The sequence below is a fragment of the Tenrec ecaudatus genome, chromosome 8, assembly GCF_050624435.1.
Source record: "Tenrec ecaudatus isolate mTenEca1 chromosome 8, mTenEca1.hap1, whole genome shotgun sequence".
NCBI classification, from domain to species: Eukaryota; Metazoa; Chordata; class Mammalia; order Afrosoricida; family Tenrecidae; genus Tenrec; species Tenrec ecaudatus.
In genome coordinates this window covers 85803746-85824396 of record NC_134537.1, presented here as the reverse complement: position 1 = coordinate 85824396, position 20651 = coordinate 85803746, and the positions used below count along the sequence as shown (strand labels likewise).

General features: G+C 43.4%; 1 protein-coding gene across 1 annotated transcript in view; it reads right to left on the bottom strand.

Annotated features, from left to right (window-relative positions):
• EBF2 (EBF transcription factor 2) overlaps window positions 1-20651 on the bottom strand; it is a 212435-nt gene that overhangs the window by 21277 nt on the left and 170507 nt on the right. Inside the window, exon 11 of the mRNA XM_075556487.1 lies at window positions 948-1036. Coding sequence (XP_075412602.1) covers window positions 948-1036 — 89 coding nt within the window. The remainder of the gene's footprint in view (window positions 1-947; window positions 1037-20651) is intronic.

Below are 20651 nucleotides of genomic sequence, written 5' to 3'. Positions count from 1 at the left end.
AATAAAGGTGTGAAGTCGAATCAACTGTGGTATTTGAATTTCCATCACAGCATAGTAAACAGGACACAGTGGTTTCTCATTTGTTTAAAACAAAAATACAAATGGCATTTAAGTTTCAATCATTTTTCATTAACTGAATGACAACCAGGAGCCCTCGTGGCATAGTGGTTACACATTGAGCTCACTGCAAGTTCAGCAGCTTGAAACCACCAGCTGCTCCATGGGAGAAAAATGGGGCTTTCTACTCCCATAGAGAGGTACAGTCTCAGATGTCCACAGAGGCAGTTTTTCCCTGTCCTTTAGGCTCACTGTGAGTCAGCATTGACCCCCAATGGCAGTGAGTTTGGTTTGGTTTGAATGACAACTAATACCTTGGTATATTTTTTTAAGTTCAAAAAGGCAAAATAATGGGTCAGATTCTTCATGCAATTTTCATAAGCAAGTTCATTTAAAAGTGACGTATTTGATAGAAATTGTAGATGGTGGTGTTTTTCACTCTGTTAAATTCCGGTGGGCATCATAAGTAATCATTAAATACTAGATTTGGGGTTAATGTTTTACTGCCATAAGTAAATAAAGCCATACTTCATAAGTAGAAAAAGCCATACATCAGTGCAATGGAGTGAGAACTTACACATTGAAGCAATTATACAATTACCTTTTTACAAAAAGCTAGCAATGTTTTATAAGCAGAATATTCCTATAGTATACTTTTTTTGTGAGCTCGATTTCAGATTATAGATTTCTGCAGAGATTAATCACAATATAGCTCATAATTAGTAGAGATGTTATACTCCTCTTGTATCTAGAGCTAGAAAAATTCCAAGAGACTTAGTTCTAAATTTCAAAGCCCAATTCATTTTAAAGGCAGGTAAATGACTGGATTTGTCTGTTTGCCAAAATCCTACAGAAACATTTTCACATGTAAAATTCTCACAGCAGTTTACCTTAGCTAACCTCTCAGGATCTCCAGGATGCCTTGGGATGACTTTCTGCAGCCTTTGAAAGCCGTAGTCTATAGTGGGTTCATTTAATGCTGAAAAAGCAAAGTTTTATTTTGAGTATGTGTCCTGGTCATAAAGTAAATCATCTAATTAACATCCCACAGGTAATAGAAAGCACCTGGTGCCACCTGTCTAGCAACTGATAAATAATGGACGATATCAATTGTGTGTGTTTTTGCAATTCATATTGGTTAATGCAAACAAAAGTTGAAATTTTATAGTAATGTTTATAGTATCCAATAGACTAGCATTGAAAATTTTTCAGTAACTGTGATTATTCTTCCATTTTTTATGTATGCACACTTTATAATTTTCTCATTCTTAAATAATTAAAGATATGAATGCAATCAACTATATCCCAATTCCTTATGAATGCCAACAGTCTACTTTTATATTCATCTTCCCTCTCTTCGATCTCCCTTCTCTCTCCCAAGTGTGTGTCTATCATCTATCAATTCCTCACTTAAATATCTTCTTCATGATTAGTGTCTTAAATATTTACCTGTAATATACATATATAATACATTTATGAATTTATTCTTATGAAACTATTACCTGATGCTTAGCATGTTCCACCATTTGCAATTATATTTAGATAAGATAACCATGTGATTATATCAGGCTCCTCCTCTAGACTACAAGTTCTATAGACACAAAATTCACCCTTGTGTTGCTCCCCCAATACGCTCCCATTGCACAAGACCATGCCAGGGACATAAGTAAACATTTTGTGTCAGCAAGTGTAAACTGAGAGAATGCATGATGGGATGGACGGATTAATTTAGCACCTCTGCTATTTTAAAGTGTTTCTTACATTGATTCCTTTATTATTTTTCCTTCTCCTTATTTTTAGTTTTTGGAAATTTGTTGTTTTAAACCTGGTTTTATGATTAACACATGATTCTATTTAAAAAGATTTTTAAAACACCGAATAAATCAAAGTCACGCATTACTCTCCTCGGGCAGCAATGAGCACAAGAGTGCGCATTTCCTTGGCATCTTCCTTCTTGGGAAATATGCCTTCTGCAGAGTTGTTATTGTTGTAACTCTAAAAATGATACTTTTTGTTAAGTGATTGTAAAATTATACAAATAAACCATCTATAACCCTACTACTTTAGAGATAACTTAGGTCAACATTTTTTTTTTGCTTTTATCATTTCAGACTTAAATGTATGCACAGGTGAGGAGACTTCAATAAGTTTGTAAAAAACTGAAAATGAAAGATAATGGAAATTTCTCATGAACTTGTGGCACTCCCACATATTAAAAATGACTTGCATGCAAGCCAGACTGCTATTGAACCTGCTTGTTATCCACTTGCAATATATCATCAATTTTCCTCTGTGCTATTAAATATTCTTGCCTTACATTACTTAAAATTGCTGCCTATTTTTCTCTACACATCCTATAATTTGCTTACATGGTTGCTAATGTTGGGCATGTAATATTAATACTTTCTGCATATGTTGTTATTGGGAATTTTTTCTTATGAAAAGAACATTACACATTGAGATTTTTAACACTTTGTCATCTATACTGAATTATCATATCCTAGTGTGTCCTTATAAACAAGTGACTTTTAAACTGACATCTATAGATACACACATTGACATGACATACAGATCTCTATATGGATACAGAACCAGGGATGTTATTGCTAATGGCAGATCGATCTTGGCTGGGATCAAAGATTAATAGAAAGACGTTGACTTGTGCTTTATTGACCATGCAAATAAAAATATTTAACCATGTGGATGATAATCAATTATGGATCACTTTGTGAAGAATGGAAATTCCAGAACATTCCAGCGTGTTCATACTGAAGCTGCACACAGACCATGAGGCTGGTTTTCTAGAACAGAGTAAGGGGTTCCTCTGTGAAGAAAAATCAGGAAAGGTGTAAGTTAGGTGTAAGTTGTATCCTTTCCCCATACTTATTCAATGGGTAGACTGAGTAAATAACCTGAGAAGCTGGACTATATGAAGAAGAACATGGCATCAGGATTAGAAGAAGACTCGGAAAAAACCTGCTATATGCAAATGACACAACTTGCTTTCTGAGAGTCAAGAAAACTTGAAGCACTTACTGATAAAGGCCAAAGACTACAGCCTTCAACATGGATTACACCTCAATGTAAAGAAAACAAAAACCCACACAACTGGACAAATAGGCCAGGTCATGGTAAACGGAGAAAAGATTGAAGTTGTCAAGAATGCCATCAACACCCAGGGAAGCAGCAGTCCAGAAACCCAGTGATGTGTTGCACTAGGCAAATCTGCTACAAAAGGTCCTTTAGAGTCCTAAAAAGCAAGGATGTCGCTTTGAGAACTAAAGTGAGGCTCACTCAGCCACGGTGCCTTCCACTGGGGACTAGCAGGTGAAAGGTGGACCTCTGAACAAGGAAGGTATGACAAGTACGCTCACAACCAGCTCCTGGCACTGTTCCCAGCACACAAAAATGACTTTATTGTCTTACAGAATGGTTATTTTATCTGTGTTATAGTGTATACAAACCTATGATAGACATGATTACTTTTCGATTCATTCTCCTGGGCTCGTACATTTATATCATCAACATATAATGATCAGTTTTGCTCTGTTTAATAGATGTACCTCTAATTCTCTTCATCTCAACTTCCCAAACTATTTCTCCACATAAGAATTATAATAGGTGTTGTGATTTTTAGATGTTACCACATTCACTGACAAATGTTACTACATTAGACGTAACTACATTCACTACTGAGATAGTTAAGGTTTATTGTGGCAACCTGGGCGATAAACACATGTGGGGTTAATTGAAAGGCAGAGAGATAAATGGCCCAGTGAGTCTCACCTTTCTAGTTCTGGGGTCTCTTGCTCTCTGATGGTCAGACCAGGGTGCAACTGCCTTAACTTAGCTAGTTCCCTGCTTTGGTTGGCAAGGTTCACTTCCTGCAAGACATCCCTGAGCAGAAGTCACATGAACCTACCCTGATGCAGCCCTGGGTGCTGGAGCAGTCATGTGGAGACCCTGCCAGCGCTGAGATGCTTACACGCTCACTGATTTGGCTTTCCTCCTGCAGTCGGCATCAATGCATGTTTTGTTTTGTTTTTTGAGATTGAGGAGGACTTTGTAGATGGGTATGGACATATGGGCTAATGATGGACTTATGGGCTTGGACAGCAATGGGTTGGGATGCTTTCTTAATGTACGCTTTATATAAAACTCTCTCTTAAACATATATGAGTTTCTGTGGCTTTGTTTCCCTAGTTTACCCAGACTGGCACAACTACGAAATGTAGTATTGGCCATTTGAGACATATGTTACAAGAGTTGTTGGGGTTTTTTAAATCAAGACTTGCTGGAATTTTAGAATTACAATCATATTAACGTTCTCCTTTGTCCAATCAATTTTTGTCCTTTCTAATAAACACCTCAAGCACTCACAATTAAATGTCTATTTATGGATGTGATCAATACTTTTCTTAGTATATTTCTGAATTAAATTTATTAATACTTTCTTACAATACTGGCATGAAGATTACATCAGTTAAATTCCTAAGAAAAGAAGTGCTCAACAAGAGTCAGTTATCATGGTTGGTGGTGATGTTGTCTTCAGGGATTGGGGGCCATGTTAACAATTGGGGTGGCATGCATGGTTTTGTTCAACTACTATTTTTTTGTTTTGTGCCAGGTTTGAAAAAGAAATTGAGGCTTTCTGTTCTATCCCCCACTCTATAAAACTTAACTTAGCACTGGTATTCTGTTTATTCACGTTTGAGAGAATTACAACTCAAATGTTCTTGTAATCACACTGTCCTGCTGTACTCCCACCTCTCTGGCCATTTCAGCCCCCTTTGAGAACCGGTCTTCCTCTGCCTGTCTGGCAAATGCTGACGCTTCCCAAGATTATGATCACACCAGTCTTCTACTTTGCTGCGCATTCTCCCTACAAGATGAATGCCCCATGATTTCCTCTCTATGCGGCACTGACCATCACAGACCTGCTAGCCCAGATGGCTTGCCCAAGATACAGCCAATTACCTGCTGGGAATTCCCACTTCAAAGTCCCATCAACTCCTCCCACTCAGGCTTACCCAACCCTATGTAATTCTCCATGAAAATGGGCAATCACCCATCTGATGGCTAACCAGAAACCTTGAATTCATGCTTTGTTTTTCAATCTCTTTTGTAGTGTTTCTCGAAAAACCATCCATTTCATTGAGATTTTCATAAGATGTTGTGCATAAGATTCTATTTTTTACATGGAAAGAACATTTCATCTCCTATCTATGATTCTCTGTCTCTTTTGTAATTTTCTATTTCTGATTTTCATCTTTAGTTCCAAACTGTCTAGGTGGTTATGTACTAAACTGTGAGTAGTTTATCCTAGTTAACTGCACGAGATTCAGGGAAAGTGGTCAGCACAATTTATTTATTTGTGGGTGTGAATTAATCTGTAACTATTAGTCTTGCTATGTTCCATGTGTACTGCTTTACATACCTTATTCCATTTATCTTTTTGTTCACATTTAAAGCATTATATTTATTGTTGCTAGTATAAAATAAGAAGGCATTTGTCTTTTCCCTTTCCCCTATACAGTTTCAAAAATGTATATAGAGATATGTTTTTCCAATGAGGTTGAAGATTAGTAAACACATTTTATTCTTTTCCAATCATTTGCCTCTGTTGAGCCCCTCAATAGATATGAACATTTTCTTATTTTTTTCTAGTTTTCCTTCTTCTTTCTACTTTTACATTTTTGTTAACAGTCCATTATTCTGAACTAATATGACTATTATTAGATTTTCTCCGCTCTGTATCTTTTAAGAACTTTACATTTACCTTAGGCTTTAACATCATATTAATACAGTGTCGGCACTGCAGTGAACTGTTTTCTCTCCTGACTCCCAGCCCTGGATAGCACAGTCTTTCATTCTGGTGTTCTTTGCCGAATCAACTCCCCAGAAGTCAGATTACATCTACTGGTAATTTTTGAGTACGAATGAGGGTTGGAGACTATCTGGAATAAAAGACAGAAATAAGAGCGTGTCTATCTCTCTGATAGCTAGACACGTTCTTGGTCTGTAGAATTGCTGAGCATGCGCTGTTCCTTGTAAGACCGCGTTTCTGCGTGTCTCCTGCTCGTACCCCCAGGTGTGTGGGAGTCTCCGCCAGGTGTCCTTTCATGCCCAGGGTCCATTCTCTGCCACTGCTTCCCAGCCCTGGTGCCCTTACTCAGCCTGGGAACATGCGACCCACGCCCAAACGGCTCCCTGTGCGCACCAGCACAGCTACCCGCACTCGCTGCGTTGCTCGCATCAACACCAGCTTTCTCTCATTGCCAGGTTTTTCTTGAAAATATCTTCAGATCTATTGCAGGGTCAGAGCATTACCCTGCATTGAACCCCCATTACCATTTGATGAAGGAGCACATTTTAGGAAGCGTTTGTGTATAATCGGAATCAAGTAAAGTTCCCTCACTTAGCATTATAATGTCAGCAACATCTGAAGTGTTTTTCCTTTAATAGCAGGGTTTTTTTTTAATGTAGTGGTAATATTCAATCACAATTCCTTATTACCATTATTACGATGGGTGGAGGGCATACTATCTTACAGGCACTGTGCCGAGCACTTTGTAATTAGTTCATTTAACCCTTATTGCAACCCTATGTCATGGGTCATGCAAGCCTATGTCATTTTGGATACAATTCCAGGTGGTAAAGATGGTGTCAGTGCCCTATCTTTTCTAGAACTAACTCCCAAGGCTGAGTTTTAGCTCTGCTGCTGAGGAGTTACAAAGACTGCTGTAAGCCCCCAGCAAGATATGCCAGTGAGACCTCTGAGCAGAAGGCTCCCCCTCTGTAGCGCTGACTGGGCCTGAACTGATGGAGAGCAAAGGAAGTGCTGAGACGTGGCTACAACACCTGGGTCTCCTCTGACCCTTTCCCCTCCCCTCGCTGCCTCCAGGGCAGAGTTGGAGGGAAGCCCTCCCTGCATTGACTGAAGTCCCCAGACGCTTAGAGCAAGAGAGGCCCCATTTGGTTCCAATCAGCAAACACAAACAGCTGCCCTCTGCTGCACGGTAAACACACTGGGTGACAAAAATACTCTAAATCAGTCAGAGCCTCATCTCTCCACCCCCACCCCCTTCCAAAGATTACACACACACACACATCATTTTACTATTCAAAGCGCTGATTTGCATATATGGAGAAAACTGAAATTATAGATATGTTGCTCATATGTTGGCTACAAATTAAAGGAATGTCCCAGAAGATGCAATATCTGCTTCCACAGGGTCTTTGATGGATTTGCTCAGGGAGTGCCCGGGGGAGGAGCTCTGTCCCTCTCACAGGAACACTGGTGAGCCCTGGGGCCTCCTGGTCGAGAATCTCCTCCTGCTCTGTCTCTCCCAGAGCTGAGCTGCCATCAGGACACAGGGGTAGGGTGTGAAGGGCTTCTCTCTAGTAGAACATGCTGCACATGTATGTGTACTCATTTCTCTGCTATTGTTTTGAAAATCACCAGGGCACTTGGGAAAAGTCTGATTTTTCTTACATTTCCCCCGAGCAGCCTGTAGTGGTCACTGAATGAACAGATTGGGCCCAATTGTCTAATTTTCATGTTACTCACTGCATGTCCATCTCCATCTTTGTCGGCATAAATAGTGGGATGTGTTATGTGTGTATCATTCACGATGAGAAAGATGATCCTGGCACACACGCCAGTCACCTACCCGGTCCAGGATGAGATTGCTCCTGTGTGTGCAGACTCACGCACGCTATTTCATTTGACCAAGAGCATTTTAGAAGTAGAAATCATTAAGTGAAAAATACTCAGGTTCTGGTTAGTCAAAGTCAACTCCCCCACCCCCCTCCACCTCCACCTGCAAGCGTTCAGCCTTTAAAAGAACAACAGTTTAACAACTGTTACTTGGGTTCCAAACTAAGCAACCGGCCAGTTGCTTTTGCCCCCTAGAGCTTCAGCTACATCTTGAATCCCAGCTTCTCCTTCCCCACGACCTCTCCTCGCCACCCTGAAGGTTCTTTGACTTCTTAGGGCTGGTGTGAGCCAAGTAAACCTCAATTAGCTAATGAAGTGCCCAAGACCAACACCCAGGCAGTCTCTAAGGGCCAACCAAGTCATTAACCACCATCATCAGTGTAAAATTTACAACCTCTTCTACCACATGGAGTGTGGGGGTGCTGTGAAGTTCTGCCAACCCTTTGGCTGTCAGGTATACAGAGAAAGTCTGGCAAGGCAAAAAACAGAGTAAATTAAAAATACACTTCAATCTATAGGCTCTGTTTACCTATGTCTTTCTTTAGTAACATAACATTAAGGTAAAAGGTCATTTCCCTAGTGAAATATAATTTATATTTACCTTTTATTAAATAATTATGGCATGGCATGAAGTTAAATATTACAGAAGCTAATCAAAGGGGAATTCAAGAGAGAAAACTCAGACATGAGAATTTCGTCTTTGCTATACATAGAATATCTTAATCCTCCGCTGGGAGTCATTCGGGTTTGCTCAAGGAGTTTAATAATACACATTTCAACTGTCACAGAATCTAAATCCCATTTGGATAATCCTCGAAAAACTTTCATCAATACCTTGAGATTTCATAATATTTCTCCTGAGAGCCTGAATCTTACGTGTCATTTCTCACTTTGACTGTGGGTATAATATATCGGGTTGCTTATTTATATATCTTGAGTCCAACAAATAGATATAAATTATAAACAATGTGTGAAGGCTTTCTTTCTTTCTTTTCCTTTTAAAAAAAAGTAAACAGCATTTAACTAAAAATATCTACTGGGAACCCATATTAAAAAATAAATAACTGGCTGGTGCCCAATATTAATTTTCCCAAAGGGATAGTGAGATATATAAATTCTATATGATTTTTGTCTTCATTCCTTAAAAGGAGGTGCAGGGACCAGATGATGTTTACCTCAATATGTTTCTACTTCTGTGACCTTAAAGAAAAAGGATGGGGCACTGCCTAACATGGGAAGGCACACTCTGGTTGACATTCTCAGCAGCGTTTCACACACACAGCATTGGCATCACATGAGGACATCAGTGCCCTTGACCAACAGGGCACTCATCTCAAAAATGGCCTCATCAAGGGCTCATGATGAGTGAGGTGATGGGGAGGGGGGATCGGTTATCAGCCTGTCTCAGCCACTCTGGAGGTGTTGGTGAATCACACCCTTGGCCTGGATTTCAGCTATCCATTCTCAGGAGTCTTCAGTGGAGTCCTGGGATCCAGGGGGGCTTACTGATAACTTCACAAATAACCAATTAATAAATTGCTAGAAGCCCCGAATGTTGCTGTGTGTTTTGTGCATTTGTCTGCAAGAAGTGCCCTTGGTTTTTAACCAGGTGTTCTTAGCAGGTGTTCCCAGAGCCGTAGTCAGAAAAGGCTCGGACCCAAACAAGTAGAGGATCCCTGTATTTCTGCTGTCTCTGAATTGCAATCATTCCTCAGGAACAGATAGCAATGGGTGGGAACCCTGATCTTTGCCTTTTAAAAGGCAAAGCATTAAAACAAACAAACCCTGCAGTGCACATAATGGATTGCCAGATAAACATGTGGATCAGAAGAGGACTTTGATGGGCAAGCAGAGAAGAAATCACACATCAGGAATACTTTCGTGTGCCTTTGGTCAAAGGTGGGCGGTGACAGTCTGGCACTGGAAGGCATTTCGAGGGCACGGACAAGCTTCTGCCCTCGTGCTGCTCCTAGCACTTGGTTCCCCGCATTGGCTTCCACGAAGCCCACCTCTTCTGAGCTGTGATTTTGCCCTCCTGCTGCTGGTGTCACTTCTCCTCTCTCCCGACTTCTGTTTCTTTATCTGATCGTGGACCTTCTACTCCAGTCTCCGTGGATCCAACATCCAAAAGACTCTGTGAAATGACTAGACTCAGTCTTCCAGGTTCAACGTCTTGACTGGATATTGTGGGGAAGAGAAAGCTGGTCGGGGATCTGCCTTTGATTCTGACCCTGACCAACTATGCCATCTTCATGCAACCACTGGGTTAAATAGGTTGGGGGTTATTTCTCTGTTTGTTTTTATTTAAGTCAGATTAACTGGCTTCTGAAACCCCTTAGGAGCTCTTGTACTTTATGATTCTCCGGCCATTGCTTATTAGGTACAGTAACATTCTTCTCTGAAGAGGGGCGAAGCATGGGGGTAAAAAAGTCTTACACCGTGGAATTAAGTTATCTTTCTTTGTGGCGACATTCAAGTCTCTCCCCGCATCCACTTGTTGCAATGGAGCCAGAATTCTGCATTACCCATTAGGAGGGAAAAAAAAAAAAAGAACGAAGATCATAGAGGAATAGGTTATTAAGCGGTTGTGCCTGTCTTTGTGGACACAGGCACGAGAATGCGAGCTGAGAACCATAGTGCACTAGTGAAAGATTAGACAGACGCCTCTGATATTTAATTTTAAATGAAATATTAATTTAATATTTAATTATGCTTTGGTTTCCAGAAAAACTGCAGCAGCAAGACAGATTGTTTGAAGAAGGGAGTAATATACATGGTTAAGGAGACAACTGTAAAAATTAAAGATAAATTTCAAGGGTAAGTCTAAATGCCACAAAGGAGCCATTAGGAATATGCTGGCGCTCTCTGTAATGTGTATTTAGGACATTATAGCCGAGAGCACCAGGCCATTAAGGGGCCAGGCTGTCTCCAGTGACAGAGCTGCCCCTACTTGGGGGCTTCCAACGGAGATATCATGTCTTGGACGCAGCTGAAGGATGTGTCAGAATTTCACATGTGCTGGGGGCCAGGTGACATCTATAAAACTGCATGATACCAGGAGAGCCATCGGTTCAACCTCTTTGCAGTTGTAGTTGGCAACAATGGTCCTTAGGCCAGTTTTTGATGGTTGAAGTGGGTATTTTTAACTAAAAATCAGATTCATTTCTTAAACGGGATTTTTTTTTTCTCCCCTTCAGGGTAATGCTGTGAGAGAAAGGTGCAGAAACGCGGAGTGGATGGGTCATTAACATTTGAGATGGAGCTTGCACATCTGTGCAGAGAAGCTTTATGAAGGGAGACCCGCTCGCTGGGGACCCCCACATCCCGCGCCAGGCGGGGCAGCCGGGCAGGATGCCTGGGGCCCGGCTTAGGGGCTTGTGAAAATCGAGACTTCTGTTTATTCACCCAATTGCTGCCTCTTCTTGGCCATTATCCTGTGGGCTAGCACACCCCCTCAAAGAATGAACACGAGTATGTCCTGGCACGCGCTTGCCTGTGCTGCGTGAAAGATACAGCGTCCTACAGGAGGGGGTCCCTCACCGCCCATGCTCTGCTTCTCCGTGTGGTTCAAGGGCCAGGATGTCGGTTTTGTTTCTTTCTATGCCTAAACTCAACCGCTCATCCTGAGAAGCGCCTACTCGGTGCACACCTGAGCACACAGTGGGCCTCTCCTGCTCCTCCCCTCTTCCATTTAAGAGCTGCTGCCCTTTCACCCTTCACTCTGGGTTGCCTTGATTTGCGCTTCGGCAGCGGGGGGGGGGGGGAGCGGAGGAGTGGGGGCGGGAAAAGGGGGATCAGGTCTTTTGAGAAGAATCCATCTTGCACAGCAGGGAAGAGGGTGCGTCACAAACATGTCCCCCGTGAATCAGACAGACCCTTCACACTCGTCGCCACACTCGGGGGATCCCAGAGCCCAGGAGTCTGTTTACAGTTGTAGCTTTGCTTTGCATGCGTGTACCATGTCACCTTTGCATTCGGAGGTGGGTATCGATTGTCCCACGTGGGGAGTTAGAGAGTTGAGGCCAAGAGCAGCCAAGTAGTCCGCCTGCAAGTTGGGATGGAAACGCTGGTGCTTGCTCCTGCTTTTTGAGAAAATTGTGTTGCATTTTAGGTCAAAGTTTACACCGCCCGTCAGGTTCCATTGAACGGATTTAGTACACAATGTCCCCGGACACTGGCAGCGGTTCCGCAATGCATCTGAATGGCCATGATTTCCCTTCCTTCTGCCGGTCCCACGCATGTAGCTTGCCCTGCTCACCTTCTCATCTCTCGTTCTGTTAAAGTTTATTTTATTGGGGGCTCTTACAGCTCTTATCACAATCCATACATGTATCCATGTGTCAAACACATCTGTGCATCTGGTGTCAGAATCTTTTTCTTTTTTTATCATCACCTTTAAAAAAATTATTTTATTGGGGGCTCATACAACTCTTATCACAACGCAGTCATACATCCATTGTGTCAAGCACATTTGTACATTTGTTGCCATCATCATTCTCAGAACATTTTCTTTCTATTTGAGCCCTTGGTATCAACTCCTCATTTTTTGCCTCCCTCCCTGCTCCCCCTCCCTCACAAATCCTTGATAATTTATAAATTATTATTTTGTAATCTCTTACACTGTCCGACATCTCCCTTCACCCACTTTTATGAGGGGGTTAGATGTAGATCCTTATGATCCCTTCCCTCTTTCCACCGCACTTTCCCCTTCCCCTCCTGATATCGCCACTCTCACCACTGGTCCTGAAGGGATCATCTGTCCTGGATTCCCTGTGTTTCCAGTTCCTATCTGTACCAGTGTGCATCCTCTGGTCTAACTGGACTTGTAAGGTAGAATTGGAATCATGATAGCGGGGAGAGGAAGCATTAAAGAACTAGAGGAAAATTATATGTTTCATCACTGCTACACTGCACCCTGACTGGTTCATCTCTTCCCCTCAACCCTCTAGTCAGTATCTTTTTCAAAACGTTTTCTTTCTACTTGAGCCCATGGTATCAGCTCCTCGTTGTTCCCTCCCTCTTCCACCCTCCTCCCCCATGTCTTCTTGATAATTTATAAATTATTCTCATTTTTCCCCCCCAAGAGTAATGTAACCGAGAGGAATTACCAAAATCCTAATGAAGGCCCAACATAGCTAGTGGGACAGGAGGAAAGTAAAAGGAAACAGAGGAAAGAACTGTGAAGCAAAGGACATTTATTGAGGGCTAAATACAGGCATGTACATATGTAAACATATTTATATGTAATGATAGGGGAATAGATCTATGTACATACATTTATTTATGAAGTATGGACATTGGGCCTCATCTCTGTTTTAAGAGTGAATGTTGACCATGTGATCTCACTCAGTTGAATATGTAAGGGAGGTTTGTATATGTATATATGTATCACTTATGGGTGATATAGTTTATTTTAAAACCCTATCTGTTATTTGCCTGAAAGGTGGTCTCCAGAAGTAGCTTCAGTACCAAGTTCAAGGTTAGCAGAGGGCATTCCTCTCTGGAGTACCCCTAGTCTCTGTTGGTCCAGTAAGTCTGACCTTGTTTAGGAATTTGAGTTTTGTTCTACATTTTTCTCTCATTCTGGCTTGGTACTATCTATTGTGTCCGTGGTCAAAAAGATTGACAGTAGCCGGGCACCCTCTAGTTCTTTTGATCTCAGGAGGCTACTCGTCCTATGGATTAGTTTATTCTTTGCGTCTTTCTAGAGTGAGGCAGATTTCATCATTATCCACAATGGCAGCCACCCCTCCACTGCCCTTCTCTAGACCTGCTCACAGTACACTCACTGCCAACTGCAGTTGAGGGGACAAAGGAATACCTGCAAAACCAAGAACCTTGGATGTAACTAGCTAGTGGAGCTTGCTGTTGTTAGGGGTCACCAATTCAGTTGAGACTCATTGTGACCCTGTGTACTACGGAGCAAAACAATGCTTGATTCCGTGCCATCTGCGCAATTGTTCTAGTTGGGCTTTGTTTTGTTTTTCTGCACTGCCAGGTCTCTGTGGAAAATGCTGGGAGGGGAGCATCGGGAGGATTTCTTCCCCTACTGAGCTCAAGTTGGCATACTGACTCTAGGTCTCAAACCAGACGGGAAAGGGCCCTTTGTTTGGTGAACTATCTTCTCATCCCTGATCTCTGAATTCTGCAGCAGCAAGCTGCACTTCAGCCAATCAAAGTTGAAGGAAAATAGCCCTCTGACATCACATGTGAAGAAAACATGTTGTTTTCAGAGCCTGCATGTTATTTGTATGTCACTTGGCAGCAGTAACCTAGGAGAGCTGATGACTTTGTTTTGGCTCATTATACCAGGTACATTTATATATAATCGTCTTCGGTTACAAGAATGATCAATGGTTGCACATGGACCACAGGGTGTGTGGGATGCGGTAGGGTCAGAGTTGAGGGAACAAAGGTTTTTGCATCTCCTTCCAGAAAGACTCCACTTAAAATAAGGACTTACAGCATAGCGTGTCCTCCGTGCAAACAGCCTCCTCTCATAACAAGTCTTCACGGGGCAGAAGCTGCACCACAGCCTCAGGAACTGGGCTCTGGGTTTTCCAAACTCACCTATTGCTTTAAAGGAGAGATTCCCCGCTCCCTGTCTCATTCCAGCTCGGGCCTAAAAGAACATGTTCCGTATATCTGGAACGAGGCCAAGCATGACTCTCCGGATTAGCCAAATTAGGGAGACGCCTATGGGCTAGAGTTTAATTAACACCAACGTTTTACAGATGAGGAAAATAAGACTCAGAGCGGCGAGGGAGCTTGACGAAACGGCCAAGACCAAGAGATGCTACAGCGGCATAAGCAAGCAGGCCTCCCGCCTCGGGGGGCGCTGTGTCTTTTCTTAGATTCCCATCCTGCCTCCACAAAAGCTCTCTCTAGGTTTCAAGTTTTCCTTTCCTTATGAAATCAACGCAATCTCTTCCACTTCCCAATCTGAGCTGGCTGAATGCTTCGTCCAGACTGAGGTGACCTCTGACCTCTGAGCACGGCTATGCTGTCAGGTGCTGGCTGTGGGATGAGAGCAGTTGGCTCCCAGAATCTCAGTGTGCTTCAGTGACTCGGGCTGGCTGGAAAAGCCAGAGGCCCTTGTCTGTCTTCTCCGAGGGAAAAGGCCGTGGCTCTACCAGCTGGGTGAGGAGGTTAGGACTCAGCTCAGTCAGAGACACTCCTCTGGGCTGCAAAAATCATTGTTTTTCCAGCCATTAGACTATGATTCCTAATTCGAAATGCCAAAGGGTTGCTGGGGAGCTGTTTCTCACTCACAATGCCCGTGTGTATCGGCATAAGCCCGTGCTCGCTGGGGTTTCAGTTGCTGACTTTTCGGAAGTACATCACCATTCCTTTCTTCGGGCTAGCAGCCAAGTAAACCAACCATTTTCACCCCCGAGGTTCCTGATTGGTCCTAATATGAAACAAAACATTCCTCTAGTTCTTTAATGCTCCCTCGCCCCCACTATCATGACCCCAGTTCTACCTTACAATCTGCCTAGACCAGAGCATGTACACAGGTACAGAGAAGAGCTCTCAACACACGGAATCCAGGACAGATAAACCCCTCATGAACAAGAATGGGAGTGGCGATACCAGAAGGGGAAGGGGAAGGGGAAGGGGAACGGGAAGGAGGGGGAAGAAGAGGGAGAAAGGGGGAACCAATCAACATATAAGATCCAGCCCAACCCCCACACCAGGAGACTAACAACAGGAACATGGGTAAAGGGAGGGAGACAGCGGATGGTGTAAGATATGAAAACACTAATCATTTATCAAGGGGTCACAAGGTAGGGGAGGGAAGAGAAAAAGAGGAGTTGATACCAAGGGCTCAAGTAGAAAGAAAATGTTTTGAAAATGATGGCAACATATGTACAAATGTGCTTGATACAGTTGATGTATGAATTGTTATAAGAGCTGTAAGAACCCCATAAAATTATATATATATATATATATAAACATTCCTGATCGGTAGATCAGCTTCTCCTGTTGGTGGCTGCTGATCAAGTGGGCAATGAGGAGAAACCACCAAGCTAGTTCCCCTGGGGGCTGGAGCGCCCCACAGTGGAGAGGGCAGCTTCTCCCCAGCTATGTTGACGAGGGCCAACGAGGGCCCAGGGCCTTCAAGGCAGGAGTTCTTATGTAGAGGGTGCCCTGCCTCCTGAGCAGTCCTGGGCAGGGCTTACATTTCTGATCTTCTCTGTGGGAAAAGTACACATTACTGGGTCTCTTGCCTTCCCGCCCCTCAAGGTCCCCCCAGGTTCCTCTCAAAAGCAGCCTTCGTAAAGACGCTTCACTGACTCTCTGTTGGGAGATGTTTCCTTTGTATTTAAAAACGTGAGTTTATTCATATGTGCCATTCTGCTCTATCAATATGGGTGACATTAAAGTTTATATATCCTTGTTGGAATTTGTCATAAACACTACTTAGTTGCATGAAAGGAGCCCTGACGGTAGGGTAGGTGAGGCATCGCGGTGCTACGCACAAGGTCAATGGTTGCAAACTCAGCAATTGTTCTACAGGAGAACTCCTGCCAAGAGTTACCACCTCAGAGCCTCTGCAGGGTCACCGTGAGTGGCAATCGACTCGATGGCAATGAGTTTGGGCATCATTGTTTCAGAAAATAATAGATCCCAATGAGAAAGATGAAAGGGGAAAAAACACGTTTAAAATACTACTACCACCACCCTGAAGCGCTCGTGATGAGTGCTCTAGTGGCTAGACTTCCATTCCTTGTTTGTTTGTTGCACAACTATTAAATTTTAAACATATCTTACAAATTGGAGCTCACTGTGCATAATCTTTTGTTTCTTTTCCATTTATATCCCCGTCGTAATAGACACAATTATCCACTGACGACATTACTTTTAACGTCTAAAAAGTGCTTCAGTGTAAGCATACCGCATTATTTATTTAACAAGCGCCCTAATGAATGCTAAAAATGTTTTCAGTTTTTCACTTTTATACACAGTGATCTGACGAATCGGCTTCAGGCCAACTCCACCCTTTCCTAAGTGTGCGTTTCTAGACGTGGAGTGACTAGGTCAAAGTGCACACACATTTTTCGGCTCGGGACGTCAAGGTGCCCTTCTGGAACTTACATTTACGTTCCCACAGCAAGTGCTGCAGAGTCCCCGCTTCTGATCTTAACAGCCAGAGTCTTTGTCCTCAGTGAGAACATCTTTGCCAGCTTCTTGGGGGGAGGGGGAAGGGGGGGTGTTATCCAGTTGCAGCCTTCATTTGCATTTATTTGATTATTAATGTGGTTAGAATTTTTAAATCTGTTTATTGCTTAATTATATTCTTTGCAGAATTAACTCCTGATGATCCTGGCTAGATTTCTATGTAGGTGCAGGGCTTTTTCTTCTTAATTGATCGCATATCAAACTAACCTTTGCTACTTTGTCCCCCAGTGCGTCACAGTGTGCCTGACAAAGAGTAAGCATTCAGAACGAATAAACTTCTCTTTAGCTACATAAGATAATTTGTCATAGACAACAAACATGTTCCCAGTGCATCGTTTTTGTTTTCTTGGGCTATAAGGCAGGGGATCGGGGCCCGGGATTGTTTCTGTACACGCTCTCCAACCTTTCGCTCGGCAGTGCCTCTTCTGATACCAAGGTCAGCACACTTCGTGGTTACATAAATTTCTAAAACTGTTATCTTTGGAATGTCTACATTTTTTTAATGAAAAGAGTTTAATTTGAGAATATTTCAGCTGACGGTGTGAACTTACAAAACTAACGCTTTTCTTAATGCTTAATTGGTTGTGCCCATGCCATCTGTTAAGCATGCCATCTTTCCCACGAGGACCTCCGAGTGCGGTCTCCTCACCTACACTAACACGTAGGTCTCTGCACACTGAATGGATGTGAACAGTGCTTACCTTTCCAGCTCTTCTGTTTCGTGATGTTCCCGCGAGGCTCTAGATTATTTTAATGACGGAAACTTTGAAAAACAGGCTTTAACACCTGGCGGGGCAAAGTCCTTCCATTTTTTAGGACCAGACGTCCTATTTTTACCACTTTTACGTTTTCAGGTGAATTTTTGTAAAGTTTCCTCCAAACATTCTTGTTGGTATTTTGATTGGCATTGTGTTCAAGGCACTCATTAATTGACATCTTTACAATATTAAATCTTCCCACCTCTCCACTGGCTGGAAGTATTTTGTCCTTCCTCTGAACTCCCTTAGCACTTTATACCTTTTAAAAAATCACTTTCTAAGCTATACCCACCCAATTTTTCAAACCTGAAACCTGAGAGTCATCCCCTTCCCTCCCCTCCCCAACCTTCACCCCATCCAATCAATCATCAAGTCCCGTCAGTGCTACCTCCTAAATTTCATCTATGTCTGCCTGTCCCCACGAACAGCTCTCTAGTCCAAGCTGCCATCATTCTGGCTTGGACCACCACACTGGCCTAGAACTGACCTCCCAGCATCCCACCCTTCTTCCAAGCCATTCTCTCCATTGCAGCCAGAGGGACTTTTTAAAAGGCAACGCAGATCACGGCACTCCCCAGCTTAAACATATTCTGAGAGATCCCCTCGGCACTGGGAACAGAGCCGACAAACCAAGTCTTGATGGGACCTGGCCCCTGTCCTCCCTTCTAGCTGAAACCGAAGCTTCTCTTGAACTTGCTCTTTCTATCCCGTTCACCAACCAAACCAAACCATTGCCATCAAGTCAACCACACCCCAAACCCAGCCTCTGTAGGGTTTCTGATACTCTTTGTGTTTGCCAGGGCAGACAGCCTCTACGTGTTTGCCTAACCCACAGCCCCAGTGGCCTTCCACAGCATCTCTCCCATCTCAGGGTCTTTGCACACACTGCCTCCTCTGTCAGGACTATGCTTGGCCTCCCCTGTATCTCAGGTTAGGAAGTAAGATGCCCTTGGTATACAGTCCTAACAGACAGTGCGGCGTTCTCGTACTCATGGACATTTGCTATTCTTTGTTCAAGTCCCTCTCAATTGTAATAATAACAACAATAATATTAATAATAGGGACTTGGTAAATACGCTACTAAGGCATGGTCAGTCTCCCAGATAGAGGTATGCTAGGTTTGAATTGTACCCGTTCCTAAGAGTCGATTGTTAAATTTGTAGGAATTTTTCAAGCCAGTTCCACCTCACCATAAAGAAAACCAAAGCCCCTGCCCCTGGGCCAGTGCCTGGAGAACACGGTGACATTGTCTAGGGCTTCATTTCCCTGGGACCCAGGGCCCATGCAAGCGGCAGTCAGGAAGTCAAATGCCACTTTAAGATCCCTTTCAACAGTTAAAAAGCAGAGGTAGCACTTCTGGGAGCTAAGGTGTGCCTGACACGAATATGTCCAATCCGTTATGTGCATGGGAACCGTGAATAAGGACGAGCAAGGAAGGATTGATGCATTTGACTGCTGGTGGGCCTTAGCAAGTGCTTCCGACGGCCAGAGAACAAGCAGCGCTGTGCTGGAGGAAAGACGGCCAGGGCGTCCCTTCGAAGCCAGGATGGTGGCACTTTGTCCCACTTACTTAGGAGAAGAGGGACCAATCCCTGGTAAAGGACATCATGCTTGGTAAAGTAGGGGGTCAGAGAAAAAGATGAAGGCCCCCAGGGAGATGGATCGACACAGTGGTTTCAAGCATGAGCTCAAGCATAGTAACAATTTTGAGGGAATTGCAAGACCAGCTAGTGTTTCCTTTGGTTGTGTCTGGGGTCCCTGATGAGGGGGATACAACTCAAGGGCAGCTAACAACAAGAACGTTTGCAATAGGAAACCCATGGTAAGCAAGCCACTTGCCAGGGCCTCCGTTTCCTCCACCATGGAAGTGGAAGCGTGACCATATGGTATCCAAAGTCTCTGCAACTCTAAAATTCTTCCACTCTTAGAATTGTAATACTCGTACAAGGTAGCATCCATTCTTTCCGTGGTTTCAATTTTGCCAGGTACCTCCGTGCTGTCTGGAAAATTCTTACTTTGTTTCTAACATGTAATTCAAGTGTTACCTCCCTTGTGTAGTCTTCCCTGATTCCTCAAAGGAAGGCAGCTACAACACTCTGTTGTTACATCTATTATGGGACTTAACCTAATTGTTGTAATCTAGCAGGGTCTATATCCCCTTTTAGAACTGTAAGCTGCTAGAGGCATAATGGTTTATTGATTTTATGCCTTGAGCATAATTTCTAGTGCGTGCTTGTTCAATTAACATAGGGATTACACCAAGGCCTGGGTCCTACCTTCAGAGATTCAGATTTAATTGGTCGGGGATCCCACCTAGGCATTGGCGATTTAAAGTGCAGCTAAGGTTGAGAGCCTCCACTTTCAGAGGAAGTTGACACATGTACACACACACACACACACACACACACACACACACACACACACCGGACACACACGCGCGCAGGCGCGCGTACACACACGTCTGCACATGCCCAGAACATCCAATGTCTACAGCCACGCTGAGTACCAAGATCAGCCTTCACTTCCACAGAGAGGTGCAGATTAGTTCCAGCATAATTGTTACAATACTGAGCTGTCTCCTCCATCACCCGTACACAAGGATGTCTGTGAAAAACCAGAGGTGTCCGAAATACTAATATGTAAAATGTGTGCTAGAGGAAGGCCTCTTCGTCACCTGTTCTCAGGGGCAGCCCACTCTCCTGGTTTCCTCCTGCCCCACTGATGACTCCTTTTCAGTTGTTGTCACTTCGACCCCTTGTCTTCCTCAGCCTACATGGAGGCAGTGCTCTCAAGGCACGATCTTCACAGGTCTCCTTTCTGCTGTGCACGCTCCCCTCCAGGACGAGCATCCCTGGCCCTGAGTTTTAGATCCTTTTGGCCAATATGTGGATTGCTCGTGGTTAACAGGCTCGGTAGCGTTCTAGTCAGGCTCC